This window comes from Arachis duranensis, chromosome 5, assembly GCF_000817695.3.
Source record: "Arachis duranensis cultivar V14167 chromosome 5, aradu.V14167.gnm2.J7QH, whole genome shotgun sequence".
Lineage (NCBI taxonomy): Eukaryota > Viridiplantae > Streptophyta > Magnoliopsida > Fabales > Fabaceae > Arachis > Arachis duranensis.
In genome coordinates this window covers 99777315-99793712 of record NC_029776.3, presented here as the reverse complement: position 1 = coordinate 99793712, position 16398 = coordinate 99777315, and the positions used below count along the sequence as shown (strand labels likewise).

General features: G+C 30.1%; 1 protein-coding gene across 1 annotated transcript; it reads right to left on the bottom strand.

Moving 5' to 3' along the window:
- Window positions 1–671: 671 nt before the first annotated feature.
- LOC107491377 (nucleobase-ascorbate transporter 6) lies at window positions 672–7948 on the bottom strand. Its single transcript, XM_016112228.3, has 14 exons — window positions 7696–7948; window positions 6507–6604; window positions 6184–6360; window positions 4974–5074; window positions 4674–4749; window positions 4530–4589; window positions 4207–4391; window positions 3717–3813; window positions 2629–2715; window positions 2481–2539; window positions 2303–2394; window positions 2147–2224; window positions 1893–2053; window positions 672–1004 (listed from the first exon to the last, which is right to left on the bottom strand). Exons 1-14 carry the CDS (start codon window positions 7805–7807, stop codon window positions 786–788), a joined length of 1602 nt encoding a protein of 533 aa, XP_015967714.1. The 5' UTR covers window positions 7808–7948; the 3' UTR covers window positions 672–785.
- Between the last annotated feature and the right edge of the window lie 8450 nt (window positions 7949–16398).

Genomic DNA, 16398 nt, shown 5'->3' with positions numbered 1-16398 from the left:
AATCTCCATTGTTCTTAATTTAATTGTCATTAACACAGTATTCATGTGGAACATTGCAGTGTCGATGTAGCATCCTCAATAACAAAGTGATATTAATTAAAATTTCAGTATGATCAAGTGAGTGTCTAACATTAATTAATTGGCTTCACTTTTATAAATTAGGACTTTAAAATAATCAAATAATCCGAAGTTGAAATTCTCGTGACCTAATTATCAATATATCACTTTACTCTAAAATTTACAAATTTACTAAAAATAAAGTAAGAAACTATTTATACAACGCCCACAGCAAGACACCAAAAAAAATACCACACCCATAGCTTGTCCTAATAATTTCCTGTCCAATAAATATCTAAAATAATCTATTAATTTTTGTTTCCAACAAATTGTTTGAACAAATTAATTTATTTTGTATAATCCTAAACAAATTAGACATTATTTAGACAGTTCAGAGTTTAGAATCCCTACCATTACCAAAATATATATAAAAAAGAACACACGCACACTAAACAAAGGACTAATTTCTCACCTTAAAATATTAGGAACTAATTTATAGATTTTACTTTTTTAAGAACTAATTAATCTAATACAAAATTACTCTTTGACATCAGATTATTCATAACAGTATGATGACAGAATTGGAGATAAAATTAAGGATGAACATTACTACATGAATCCATTTTCTTGACTAGAATATACATAAAAACACCAGCAACAAAAATAGAATGTTTTACATTTGGTGAATGTGAGAGAGAGCAAGTTATAATAAGCTTGAATCAAACAAATTAAACAGATGGGAAGTACTTGTTTAGATTGAAAGGAAGTGAATAAAACTCCTCACTTCTTGAGTCACCCTTGAAAGACCTATACTTGTCCCACCAATGTTTTCCTCTGTCTTTTCTTATAGCACCGTCTCTCTTGTGTAGTGTGTTGTCTAGGAAATATGCCACAACACCCGCAACAAATGGCTTTGATTGGAATGGCACATTTATTATATCATTGAACTGCCAAAAGGTACATAAAATGTTATTACTGCAACTCAACATAGCATAATTATTAACAGCTCCTTCATCTTAGCATCTTTGCTACCATTAAGTTGTTAAAAAAATCTCCTTTTTTATGTGTTTGACAATTTTTTTTAAGTAAAAGTACTAGAAAAGTTAAAAGAAAACTTTTTTTTCTCAAAAGCTACAATTTGCATAAATCTTTTTTGCTTTAGAAAAAAAGATATTTTAACATAGTAAATAAACAAAAAAAATATTTTTATTTTATTATATCCAAACATAATTGATACATAAAAAAATATTTTTACATGAAATATCTAATCAAATTACTTTTACTTTTTCAAAAGATCTTTAAAAAGAAAAGATCACTTAAAAAACAAAGATGCTTTTGTTACAAGCTAGGTTAAAAAACAAATATTCTACTCTTTGAACTTTCGAAATGTGTAATTTGACTCTTCAAATTATACAAATATAAAATACAAATATATATTAAAAATAAATTAAACCATATGTATTTATATACATACATTAGTGATTGATTATAATGACTAATTTTAGTGTTCAAATAACATAAAACAAAATATCGGTCACTTTGGAATTTTGATGTAAACACATTGAATTTAATTTCTAATGTATCAAAATTTCAAAGTAACGGATATTTTGGAACGGATGGAGTAAATATTATTATTTGGGAAAAATGCAATTAACCTTCTTTAAATATCTTGTTAACTTTTCTTCCAAAAGTACCCTTAGAAAGGACAGTTAACAAAAGGTATTGTCAAGTCTTCACCGCATCGAATTGCACATTTTAAATTGTTTAGGGGGTTAGAAGTTTGGGTGACTTAATTGCATTTTCCCAATATTACTATGTATGAATGTTATGCATACCCATCTGGCACCAGTGTGGACTGGTCCAAAACCATTAATTGCTGTGTACTCATTGAAGTACTGAGGCACTGACAAGCCAAGGAACACAGAGAAGCCTAGTATGAACTTTGTCCTAAAACTGTTGAGATTGCAGAACTGAAGGAAACTTATACCCCCAGCACCTAAAATTGATAAAAAAATATATATATTAACACAAACTTTTAAAAAATTACATTATTATGCTGTTTGTTGAAATAATCAAAATACGAACTTACCGACATAAGCAAAGAACAAGCAGTAAAGAGCAGCAACAATGGGAGGCGGGATCGATGCGAAAACCGCTCCAAATTTCCCTAAAAGGGAAAGGAAAAGTCAGCAGTGTTAACAACAGAAGAAAATGCATTCACATTTTTCATGGTTCATCAACTCACCAAGTATTGAAAAGAAAATCATAAATCCGGCAGATATTTGCACAACTCTTCTGCTTCCAACTTTGGTCAAAGCCAAAAGGCCTGCATTTTCTCTGTGGAAAGAAAACATATGAATTCCTTTCATCGACAATGACCGTTAGGTAGAGTATCCAATACAAGTAGAACTATTAAATCTTACACAGATACTGAGGATCCATTCACAGTTCCGAACAACCCCGATAACAGAATGCCAACTCCCTGTAAGCAGATAGAAGATGCAAATTAGTATTATTATTTTATAAATTCAAGAAATTTAATTTGTTTTCCAAATATTTAAATGTTTATACCTGCCAGCCGATACCCCTACTGAGAATAGAGGGAGGTAAAGGAGTTGCACTGGCATACCTATATACAGCAATAAAAGCTCCACTGGACTACTTGTAAGGAACAAAAAACATGTCAGTAGCAAATTTAACTTGAAAATGCACATCACCAACTGCATTAATTCTAAAGCTTACACACAGCACGACAATACTGATATTAATTTTTCGTGCAGTGTGTGTACACTTTGTCATTTTACAGAATTATAAATTTGAGAAATGGTTATAATTGTTTCCATTAGTTTTTAAAAGAAAACAAAATATATTAGGAGCTAACACTTCTATTTAAAAAAAAAATAAAATAGAGAATTGGCTAGTGTTAGCTGAGATGCAAGACAAATATAAGAAAAAATTATTAGTTACCTATTAAAAAAAAAGAATTTAGGTTTTGATGCATTGTCGGTGTAAAACAATTTTGCATCTAATGTGATTGAACGACTGTTTTACACTGTCAGTGCATCAAAATTAGACTCAAAATAAATAAAATTAAAAACTCTTTGGTCACAGGAAGCTACTATATTTGTCACTTTTTGGGAAGGACTGGCTACTAAATTGAATTGGTACAAATGATAGTAACAAGCTAGCAGCAATATTGACAACAGGTTTCTGACCCCAATGTCTATGCACTTCTTACTTTATGTGTTGAGACAGTTACCTAATGCCTCCCAAGGGTGACATGCATACATTAGAAGGAAATTCCACACAACCATAGACACCGAAGGGGAAAAACGAATAAGGCAGAGTCTTATGGCATAGTTACATGAATTCACCAATTCAACTAATTGGTATGTTATAAATATACTTTCCACCTAATATGTTTCACATGTCAAGTACCGCGTACTGCATACCCGTACCTGAATGTATTGCATTATGTGTACTATGTCTTATGGTACTGTGGCACATATATTGTGTACAAGATGATGAACTGAGAAAAGGAAAGTAGGGAAATTATGGAGGGAGAGACTAGGCTGCCCTTTGTCACCAGCAAAATGTTTGTCCTATTTTCTTTTCTTATAAACACCATTTCGGAATTCTAGATTAAAGAACATAATTACCTCTACAAGAGCAACGAAAGCGGCCATCATCATGGCAAAGGCTTCTCCTGCATCAAACGAAGGTGCTCCCCATTGGAAGGGATATGGAACTCTTATCCTGCAAACTCAAAATCCATCAGAAATCTATGTTGAGGATATCAAATATATATTTCTGCCCTTGCTTCAAAGTTTAGTAAGTACCCCCAAAAGATTTAAGAATTACACATCACATATATCCACTTTCATAAACCTTTCTAGAATATAAGAATATGAATCTGGAAAAGGAGAAAACTGTTGAATGAATAAAATTAAGGCTCTGTTGGCATTAAATAACTAAGTTTTAAAGTTAGTACCCATGCATATATTTTCAATCGGATTTGTCTCATCCAAATGCTGATAATTTAGACTTATATACCATGAGATTAATATAAAAACCGTTTAATAATGACATAGTTTCCACATATAAAAAATACAATTAAGTGATAAAGTTAAAGGAAATCAAACAACTAACCAAGGAGCTGCATTAATAAGTCCAGCACGGTCGGTGCGGCAGGACAACTGTGTTTTGGGTGCGGCATTGTTATAGGCCCCTCCGACGGTGAGTATATGAGCATATACCCACACAATTACAACTGTAAAAATGACTGCGAAACGGTCGAAGATATGCTTCCCGGAACCTAACACATGGGGCACATACTGCACAATAGCCACTAGTTAACAACAAATTTGGACTTGTAGAAACCATCATGCTAGGAAAATATAAATTCAAGAGAACTGAAGTAACTAAGATCGTAATGCTCGATAATGAGTGTATGAAAATTCGAGGAACTATACCTGTGAGACAAATACTAGCAATACAAGTTCTGGCAGTCCAATCTCAACACATTTAGCAACCTAAATCCAAAGACACATCAATGTTGAGACTTTCTAGAACTCGTCGTGAACATGATCATTTTAAATCTGAATCAAAAGACTTACCCCAGGAAATCCTAACTCGTACAAGCCGAAACCAACCAGAGATACCAAAGGAACAGCCGAAAGAGGACTTAAGAACCTAGTCAAAATAAGTTACATCACATGGTAACATTGTACCGATTCACAAGAATAATACGTTCTTTAATCTTTTCAATAGTACTAGAAACATCATGTCATGAAACAATGGAAAATGAAAAGGGAATTCTTAAAATATGGGTTGCATTTTAGCTCAGAGATGTTAAAGCCATAAACATAAAGATAAAGAAAATACATTGCAGCTGTTTACAAAGAACAGAGACCAACCTCGCAACGTTACGCCAGAGGCCACTAAAGCCTAGTACTATTTGAAGTGTTGAAGCAACAATAAGAGCACCCTGGATTGCCCGCATTATTCTCTTGAATTTCTGATTACATAAATAAGCAAACCAAACAGAAAAATGTGATCAAACAGTTCCAATCAAATCAGCATAAAATCCCATGTCTTTCTTTAGTGCTTGAATTGAATTGATATTCATCTGTTTACAATCAAATTAAGCATAGCAAGCTTCTAACTTTCCAATTATTGTAATAAAAAAACAAACAAACAAACAAACAAAACATGTATATAAGTTAGGAAAACTATTCAAAACAGGTAACCCAGCTAGAGCGCTTAGGATACTTGTTAGCAAAAAGCATAACATAGAAACAAAATATGCATAATAGAATAACAATTAACAAGCAAGTAGCAACACAGTAGTCTCCATCCAGTTTAAGTCTCATTTCATGACAAAGTACTACAGATATGTGTCCAAAATTAATTACCTACAATAATTAGGTTTACAAAAATACTTTGTGCACACAAAAAATCAGCCATCATATATTTGTGTATAAATATATATGTAGTTTAACTACTTTTTTAATGTGTATTCCATAATGGTAGCTAATTTTAGTGCACGTCCAACATGGTTGTTGAGTTTAACAATATCTTGATTATAGATAAATTAGATTGACTGTAAAAAGTCATTCTCATTAACTCTTCTCTATTGATATTATTTTCCCACTTATCCTCTCAAAGGCTAAAAATTTAAACTTATGTCAAAAATTTTTATTTGTATAATGCCTTTTTAAAATGATTATTAATTATGTAATAATCCATTTATGTATGTTTGATACTTTAGCTGAAAAGTAGTTTTAAGATAATTTATTATATTTGGAATGTGAGAAAAAGCTATTTTAAGTGGTATAATTACAAATACGGATATAAAATGATTGATTATATTATTATTTAACATTTGATAGTTGAAGTTAAATTGGCAAAATTATTACAATTCAAACAAAAAAAAAAATCTTTTCCTTATAATCATATGCTCTTAATAGTTTTACTAGTGGAAAATTTTAATTAGTGCTGCCTAATTTCTTTCTCAATGGACACTTATTTTGGACCAGAGTTAGTAATTAAAATCTTCATGAGAGCTTAGAAAAAAGGGAAAAAAATAAAAAAGAGTGAAACATTTTAGTTTTGATCACACAAGACCTCTATGGGATCTGGTTCACCACTGAATCGACCGGCAAGAATAATCGAGATTGTGGTCGGAACAAAGGTATAAGATCCTCCTATGACTGCAGGTAGTCGAGTTCCAAACAGTGTTTGCAACAATGTGTTAATACCAGCTACAAATAGTAATGTTTGGATCACTTTTGCCTTCTCCTCCTGCACAAAGTAGAACAATGAATCTTTTTTTTTTAACATAACTTTTGGCTACGATGAGAATGTAGTATCAAACCTTATGACTGTATAGTATAGTCAATAATATTCCACATTAAATAAAAAATGCTGTATAATCAATTATCACTTACATTGCCACCTCCCATTTGAGGGACAAGAGCAGTGGGAATAAGCACAGTTGTTCCAAGCATCACAAGAAAATGTTGAAAACCAAGAAGTATGGCCTCAGCTGCATCATAATGTCACCAAAATTTCTCATCAAATTAGTTTAAGAATAAAAAGAACACAAAAACAAATTGAAATCCCATGGCAAAGAGATTCTTAAAATTGTAACTGCACAGTAATTAACTACATATTTTATGAATAAAAGTAATCCAAAAATATTTTGCAAACAAAGCATTTTTGGTGGCTACTTCGATATCTCTGTGAAGATAATATTATGAACCGTCAGATAGTTTGACATATTTGACTGAACCATCTAACTGCTTGCAAGATTATTTTCACATGAAGATGTCTTCATAAAAGTAACAACCTTTTAAAAATATTCTAACTATCTCAAGGAAACACAATTTAAAATTAAAAGAAATTTAATTACAGCAATTAAATTACCTTATGTTTTAAAACACACTAAAATTTATAAATGATTAACTTGACTACTTTGTTCAATAGTTCACTGTATAGTGTCGGTGCTGTACTGCTGTTCTTAAATGTACCTAAATCCAACAATATGAATAATATAGATTTTGTTTCTCTTAAAAAAAAATCATTATTCCTTTTATTTGAAGAAAATATAGAAGCAACAATTATAGCAATATGTCCTAAAAAAAATGAAAATTTAGATAAAGGGCCTAAATTTGAAAGCAGCGAATCAAAATTTTTGTTACCAAATCTGGATCTGGAAACAACTGCGAAGAACCTCAAACATGAATGTAGTATTAAGATAAAAAATAATGTGAAAATAAATTTTTAAAATAAAAAAAAGAAAGAGCACACAGTCACACAGACATACACAACTTTAAACATGCTTCGACTGGCATAAAAATATGAAGTATCCAAGTTCCCCAAATGCAAAACCAAAAATATTTTTTGTTTTTAAGAAATAATAATAAAAGAGTTGGTGAAAAATCAGGGACTCATGAATTAAACAACCCAGAAGTTTGAAGTTTGTCCTTTCTTTCTCTTTTTCTTTAACATGAAACAGCTTTAAAGTGAGCTGATTTTTTACTCAGTCAAAAAAGAACTAATATGGGATATTCTGGGAACTGAAAAAGAAAGAGCTTTTTATTCTTTTGAATCTAAATAAAAAATAAAAAGACTCACGCCATGGAGGTGGACTAGTAATGCAGTAAGAGATATTTGGTAACTGATCCTTGGGTGGATGTGGTTGTGGCTCATCTGATTTTCCTCCTCCTCCTCCTCCTCCTCCTGCCATTACTCTTCAAAATGGCCAAATCTGAGAGAGCGACCAAGATCCTTTATGAAAAGAGACACCACAAAGTGAAGAGAAAATGATAGTGTAACTAGAGAGTGTAGTTTTAGCTTTTATTTTTGTTGAATATAATGCGATGGTTTGTGATGTTGATAATCATAGCATAGGTATTTAACATCGATGTTAAGGGAGATTAAAAAAGGTACCTTTATTTGTAAATAAATAAAAGTTAGAGGAGGAAAATGATTAAGTTGAGGGGCTATAAAGTCAAAATGCAATATATTAAGTTGCCCCCACTAAGCCACCCACCACCCTCAAAAGGAGAAGAGAAAGAGAGAGGTGGTGTTGTTATTGTGGAGCGTGTGGTGGAGTAAAGGAGACTCAAAAATGGTAGCACAAACACAAACCATAAAAGGAGTGTAGCATCAAGTTTTTATACTTCTTTATCTTTCTCTCTCTATGCTTCTAATGTTATATTATTTATGTTAAACTCTATTAGGTATATATTAAAATTAATTATTAGTATAAAAATATATATTATAATATAAATTATATAATGATTGATTTTAATAATGATTATTTTGAACAATATGAATAATCATCAATCAAATAAAAATATACTATACTTTAATTTAATGCTATTAATTAAATTTATTTTTTTAATCCTATTAATTCACATTGTTTACACATTATTCAAAAATAATCTATAAAAAATAAATTATTCTATTACCAATTAATATCTATTACTAATTTGTGAATGAAATGAACCTCATCTCTCTTGACCTAACTTACTTTCCAACAAACATTGTTCACATTGATTGTTCTGCTATGTACGGCGCCATGTTTGGATGTGAAAATCAAACATGATGTTCATGAACATATGTTTTAGGTAGTCATTCTTTTTCTCATACACGTCATCTGTGAGCAATGATATAACTCCATAAGAAAAAATTTGTCCAATTCTATTTAAAAGAAATTGTCAAAAAGTTCATAAATTGATTTATTTATAAACAATAAAAATTATATGATATTACGTAAATTTTTATGTTTTTTATACGGTTCAAAATTATTTTATTTAATTTAATAGTAATGTTTATAATTATATATTTATTATATTTAATGTTATATATATTTATTTTTGTAATAATTAATGAATATAAAATAAAATAACTTTAATAATTTGAATTGATTTTTATTGTTTTCAAACATTTTTGTTTTATAATTGTAAAGAAACTAAAATTTATATCTTATAAGAAAAAAAATACTTGATGAAGGAACTTCGTAACTATAATAGTAGTGTGCATTCATTGGGTAATGATGTATGTAATCTTCATAATAATATATGTGAAAGATATTTTGATGGAGTTCATAATTAAGAGATAATTATTATCCATTCTGTTAAAGAATTATGTCTAAGAATCTATTGTTTCTGGCTAATAAACAAGTATTAATATTAATATAATATCGTCTAAACATATTTATTTATTACCTATTTAATTTAATTTTAGATTTAATTATTATATAAATTTTTATAATTTTATCAAATTTTTAATTAAATTTTTATATATTTTTTAATTGAATCTCTATATCATATAATTTTTTTTAATTTAATTTTTATTATGATAAAAATATTTAAAATAATAGAATATTTTATTAAAAAAATGAATATTTTCATTGTTAGAATCTTTTACCATATAATTCACTTTCTTACAAATATTAAAATTTGTATATCAAATTGAAGTTTTGTATGATGATAAGTGATAACTCATATCCGATTGACAATTTAGTATATAATCTTGCTGTTAGAGATTTTGAAAAGATAAATGATAGAACTGATATTGAAAAAGAAAAATAATTAATTAATTAAAACAATGAAAATTATGTTCATGACGTGATATCTAGTATTTAATTACCAATTATCAAGAAAATAAAAGTGACTGGTTTTGTATATTATTATTTGTAATGTAATTTTGATAGGTCAAGAAAAATATCATTTGCCCTTTTATGCTGGTGTAAAGGTGGCTATAGTTTGATTTGTGTTGAAAATTTTATAAAAGATTTGTTCTTTTTCTAAGCAGGTAGAGAAAGACAATGATAAAGTCTATTTCCAGAGTCTTGTTGGTTTTTGAAAGTGAAATGGAGTTTATACACCACTATGAAATTATCTAATTCTTCAATTTTACTTTTTAATTAGTAAAAAAGAAGTACAAAATTTTTTGTTAGAAGAGTAAAAAAAAAAATAAAAGAAAAAAAATGAAAAAAAAGATATTTCAGTTCATATAAATTCATTATATGTGAAAGACATGAATAAATAAGTAAATTTATAATTTATTAATATTTTTTAAACGTTTAACATTTATAGAAATTAAATTAAAAAATTATATAACATAAAAATTTAATTAAAAAATATAAAAATCTAAGAAAATTTCGATAAAATTATAAAAATTTACAAAATAATTAAACCTTAATTTTAAGATCTCCTATTTGACTCCTTAATATTCTTCTAAAAGTAATTCTATGGCACATTGCTGCCTCTATTGAATAAACATTAACAAAATATTAAATTATTTTGCAAAAAGCCTTTATTAGTTATTACGAAAGTTTATCGGTACTACTTTTAACATTTTTTCCCCTTCAATGCAGAGCTAATGGTTCAATCCGAGGGCTATTTATTATATTTATTTTTCGATCTTGGATCGTTTATAATATTTATTTATTGCTCTAGATGTGTTTATAATATTTTAAAGTGTATGAATGTAGGTTTTGAAAAAAATTCTTTAGATCAAAAGATAAAAACTAAGCATTTTATCATAAATTTTTTAATATTGTGTATTCAAACATAAAATAGTTATTTATAATAAAAATATTCTATTAAAAATGTTAAAAAAAATTATATTTTAAAAGTTATTTTAAAGACACTCTAAATAGTAAATACCAAGAAGGCAACAAGTGTGCATAAAACGATACACCTCAAATTAGAGTTGATGTCGTTTTGTAATAAAACCACCTTTATTTTGATAATAAATATCCTTAATTAGACAGCAGCATGATGGAATGGTAGTGGTCGTTTTCGGATTTTCAAAAGTTGGGAGATGCATGTGACTTGTTTTCTCGTAGTCAAAATTAGAAGATAGCGAATCCAAATATTAGAAACTGAGAATAAAACATATACTGGTATTTGAGCTTTGTGGAAAAATATGGTGCTATCTGCGACAAGAAAAAGGTTATGATAATAAGTTAATAACAAATGGAGAATCTTATTTTGTTACATCGATTCCAATTTAATTACAACGTTTAATTGTAAGTAGCATACTTCCTTGTAAATAGCAATATATATAATTTATAGAATACTACTGGCTAACGATTAATTCATTCGTTCATAATTATTCTCCACATCTAAATAATTTTAGTATGCAAGTTCATTTAAGTATTTTAAATTTGTACTTTTTTTTCTTCTTTCACTTTTATTATCATCGTCACTTCTTTATATTTCTCCTCCTCTTTCTTTTCCTCATCCTACCTTTTTATCATTCTTCTCCATTATTATCATCATCATCATCGTCACCATCATTATCGTTATCGTCGTTATCGTTATTGTCGTTATTTCTAAATTTAATTTTTGATTTATTTTAAATATAATTTTGGTTCATTTCAAAATGAATTAAGATTCATTTGGTCCCGTTATTCTATAAATTTCAAAACTCTTTCTCTTCTTTTTCTTCTTATTTCATTTTGTCATAATTCTTCTTGTTTCAGTCTATTGAGAGGAATAAAACCAAAAAAAAAAGAGAAAAAAATCAAACAAAAAAATAAGAATAAAATTCCTCAAAATTCCTCATCATGTTCTTCTTCTTGTCTTGTTCATCTAATCAAGTAAAGAAGAAGAAACACATAATACTGCAAAATCACTTGATGAATTTGGATGCATTTTTATTCATGATTCACTTTTTTGTTCATTCTTAATATAATTTTTTGTTCATTATGAATATAATTTCAGTTCATTTTTGAGTGAATTAAGGTTCATTTGGTCTCATTATTCTGCATAATTCAAAATTCTTCCTCCTCACCTTCTACTGCTTCTTCTTCTTCTTTTTCATTTTTTACTTTTTCATCATCTTCTTCTTATTTTATTTCGTCATAATTCTTCTTGTTTGACTCTCTTGAGAGGAATTAAAAAAAAGAAGAAACAAGAAGAAAAAACTTCTCAAAACTTCTCATCATGTTCTTCTTTTTCTCGTTTTGTTCATCTAATCAAACAAAGAAGAAGAAATGCATAATATTGCAAAATTACTTGATGGATTTAGATGTATTTTTGTTCATGATTTAAATTTGTTTGTGTGTTTGTTTTTAAACTGAGTTTGTGTGCCACAATCATTAAGTAATTTCAATTCATTCTAAATTTAAATAAGGTGCACTTGGTCTGTGCTTGTTTTGAAATGAGTTTACATTCTGATTTTAATTTTTGGTTCATTCCGAATATAATTTCGGTTCATTTTAGAGTGAATTAAGGTTCATTTGGTCTCATTGTTCTGCACAATTCAAAATTCTTCTTCTTTCACTCTATTGTGAGGAATAAAACAAAGAAAAAGAAAAGAAAATTCAAGCAAAAAAAAAAAAAAAGAACGCGATGATAAGGAGAAAACATGTGAAGAAGAAGAACATGAAGGAGGAGGAGAAGGAGGAGGAATGCGAAGAAGCCGTTCATGGGCCTAATCACGCTCTTTTAATGAGAGTAATTTTGGTTAATGTTAAACCTACTTGGATAATAATAATGTTTAGATATGTAGCAGTACTCATCCATTCAAAATTGAAAAATACTAATATTTAGTTTCTATCTTATTTAGTTTAAATAATTAATACAGAAAAAATTGTTGGGTAACCAAGTCAATTTTATAATCAAGTTGCAAATCAATTAGAGTGAAAAATAAAATATGCTTTATAAAAATGTGAATACCTCTTTTTGAAATATTTTGATAGATGAGTGTGACATAGATAAATGTGAAAGATTTTATCATCATTCCTATTATTGAAAATAAAATTGTAACTCAGAAAGACTGTAAAATTAAAGACCTAGAGATGAACATCTTATGAGAAGTGCTTGAGATGATTGAAACAAGGAAGTGACTCAGAGAGAATTAGAAGAAAAGAATTTTTTTGCAATCAATTCTCATTACCAAAAAGAGAAAATACAGATAGAAAATGGTTGATCAGTAAACTGTTCCCAGTCACACATTGCATGTATATATACACTTGTTGTAATTATGGTTCTAAAAGATTAAATTATAATTAGCCTATTCTAATTTAGTTAGCTATACTGCTAATCAGTCAGTTACAAAGCATAACATAAAAGAAAAAATGGTTGACCATCTTAATTTGTTCACATGGGTCAAGTCACACCCTCCCTCAAACTAGGCGCATGAATATTCAAGAGCCGTAGCTGGTCATGACACACTACAAACAGCTTTGGACTCAAAGATTTTGTAAGTATGTCTGCACTTTTCTTTGTAGTTTGAATAGGTAACAAATTTGTCACATTTTTCATTGATTTGTCTCACACAATATGGTAATCTACCGTTTTTTCATGCAAGACAGAATTTGCAGCAATGTGTAGAGCTGCCTGGCTATCTGATATCGCGAAAACTGTCTCTCAACAATTTTTTACCGGCAAGTGCACCAAATTGTCGTCAAGTAAAAATCACTATAGAGTGAGGTTGAATTCCACAGGGATTGGTTGGTTGAGCAACGTTAATTGGAAGATTGTTCTAGTTGAAATGAATGGAATTGGAATTGGGATTGCAAAAAGTAAATTGGCGGAAAACTTAAATTGCAAGAAATTAAATGAACAGAAATTAAATTGTAGAATAATAAGAGCAGAAACTGAAATTGCAAGTAATTGAAGTGCAGAAGCTTAAATTGTAAGAAATTAAATGGGAATGGGGATTAGGCATGAAATAAAACAACCGAATGTAAACAAAATGGGTAAGATCAGAATAGGGAATTCATTGGGTTTCAGGAGATATTAAATTCTCCGGATCAAATCATTTTCATCTCTTCCTCAATCAATGCATTCATTGACTTTGCTTGGTAATCATTTTCATCTCTAAGCATGAACAATTGCCCAATGTCTTGATTTAATTGCTCATCGAAAGAGTTGAAGTTCAGTCACTGATTATACCACACAAATTCATATATCAAAGTATTGGTAGGATTAAATGTCACAATATCCATCCAACCCCCAATCTAATCCAATGTGAGAAAGCATTTCTAGTATGAATTCCTCATCGCTCATTCAAGGATCAGAGGAATTCCAATTATGGATAGCTTCTCTATCAAGACAACTACCCAACTGAATTAAGATCGAAAGCTTTCTAACAAAAATCAAGAGAAAAGAGAGAAGAAGAAGATGAAAACTATTATTGATCCATTGAATTACAATAGAGCTCCCTAACCCAATGAAAGGGGTTTAGTTGTTCATAGCTCTCAGAATGGATAATGAAAATAAAATATACATTGCAGAATTGAAAGAATTGTCAAAAAGGAAAATTGGCAGAGTTACAATATTAGTCCCCCTAAGCTCTCTAACTAACTTGAATTCTAAGCTATTTATACACTTTCTTTCACTGATCTTCAATCTCTGAATTGGGCTTTTGGCCTTAAGTTAATTGGGTTGAAGTTACACCGATTGGTTTCCCTTGCTGTTGAGAGGAGAGGAGTGCTTGAATTGCAATGTTCTGGTGCTCACGTTTGGGTCCACGTTTGAGGATAAATGTTGGGCCAATCGTTCTTTGAAAATTTGGGTTCTGGTTGCTGTTATTGGCGTTTGACTCAACGTTGGAGTGCCAACGTTCTTCTACCCACGCATACGCGTGCCTTGCGTGTTTGCACATTTGGGTCAAGAATTTACTTAGATACTTTTAGAAGGTTCGTAGATGATAATGGTTTAATGGATATTAATCTTAAAGAAAGTAAGTACACATGGTACAACAAGCCTAGAAACAACTTTATCACTAGGGAAATAAAGATGCTCCGACAATAAGTTCGGACCATTGTGCCTTAATTTTGGAAACACAACCGCGAGATCAAATAAAAAGAGCATTCAGATTTGAGGCTTTTTGGACAGAGCATGAAGAGTGCGAAAAGGTTATTAGGAGGAGTTGGCAGCAAGATGATAGAAACAGAAACTGTTGGAATCAGTTTATTAGAAAGAGAAGCAGATGTAAAAGGGATTTGATAGAGTGGAGCAGAAGAAAATTTAAAAGAGCAGATAAAGAAATAGAAAAAAAAGAAGAAAAGTGAGCTACACCAAATACAAAAGGGCGGTATGACGGATGGAGATCAAATAAGGGAGAAAGAGCTGAAGAATTAGATTTCAGATCTTTGGAAACAAGAAGAAAAATATTGAGGACAAAGATCAAGGTTGAAATGGTTAAAATGGGGTGACAAAAACACAGCTTTCTTTCATGCAACAACCATACAGAGAAGAATGAGGAATAGAATTGAAAAATTGAAAGATGAGGCAGGACATTGGATACAAGGAGAAATAGATATAATGAGGTTAGTAGAAATACATTTTACTAAGTTGTTTACTTCTGAAGGGGATAGGGACCCGGAAGAATGCACAAGAGATATACCAATGAGAGTCACTAGAGAGATGAATGATGAGCTTATGGCAAAGATCAAAAATGAAGAAATTAAGGAAGCAGTCTTTAGTACGGGAAGCTTAAAAGCTTTGGAGTTAGATGGTTTAAACAAACTTTTCTTCCAACAACATTGGGATATTCTGAGTAAAGAAGTGTGTGGTGTGGTGAAACAGATTTTTGAAGATGGTAGCTTACCGGAGGACTTAGGAGAGACAACCGTTGTTTTGATTCCCAAAGTGAGTCAACCGGAAAGTCTGAACCACCTCAGACCCATCAGCTGCTGTAATTTCATATATAAGATTGTAACAAGGGTCTTGGTTGGAAGGTTAAGAAAAGTGTTAGATCTCATCATATCTCCGGTTCAAAACGCTTTTATAAAAGGAAGACTCATACAGGACAATATACTAGTAGTACAGGAAGTGTTTCATAAATTAAATAGGAAAGCAAATTATGGAAGTAATGACATAGCCATCAAATTGGATATAAATAAGGCATACGATAGATTGGAATGGAATTTTCTGCAAAGGGTCATGGAAAAGTTCGGTTTTAGTGAAAAATGGGTGAAGTTGATGATGAGCTGCGTGAAAAGTGCTACTTATATATTTAAAATTAATGAAAAATTGTCAACCAAGCTCTATCCTCAAAGAGGGCTCAGACAGGGAGATCCTCTATCGTCCTATCTCTTTATCTTGGCAGCGAAAAGTTTTACTGTTCTCATGAAAAAGGCGTTGAGGGATAATCTTATTTCAGGAATAAGGTTAACTCCAACTGCACCGGTTATAACTCACCTATTATTCGCTGATGATTGTATTATTTTTGCAGGTGTGTAAGAAGAAGAGACCTATCAACTAATTCAGATCATAAACAAATACATCGAGGCATCGGTTTGATTTTTGGAAGTCAGGTATCTATCTAGAGGAGGGTGAACATTGAAGAGATCATCGGAATGGCGTC

What these genes read in the sequence shown, in the direction of transcription:
- LOC107491377 (XM_016112228.3), bottom strand. Translation starts at nt 7,807, where the DNA reads ATGGCAGGAGGAGGAGGAGGAGGAGGAGGAAAATCAGATGAGCCACAA. An exon ending in AATGGATCCTCAGTATCTGT is followed by an intron (nt 2,395 to 2,480) that starts GTAAGATTTAAT and finishes TTCTTTCCACAG; the next exon opens with AGAAAATGCAGGCCTTTTGG. An exon ending in GATTTTCTTTTCAATACTTG is followed by an intron (nt 2,225 to 2,302) that starts GTGAGTTGATGA and finishes TTTCCCTTTTAG; the next exon opens with GGAAATTTGGAGCGGTTTTC.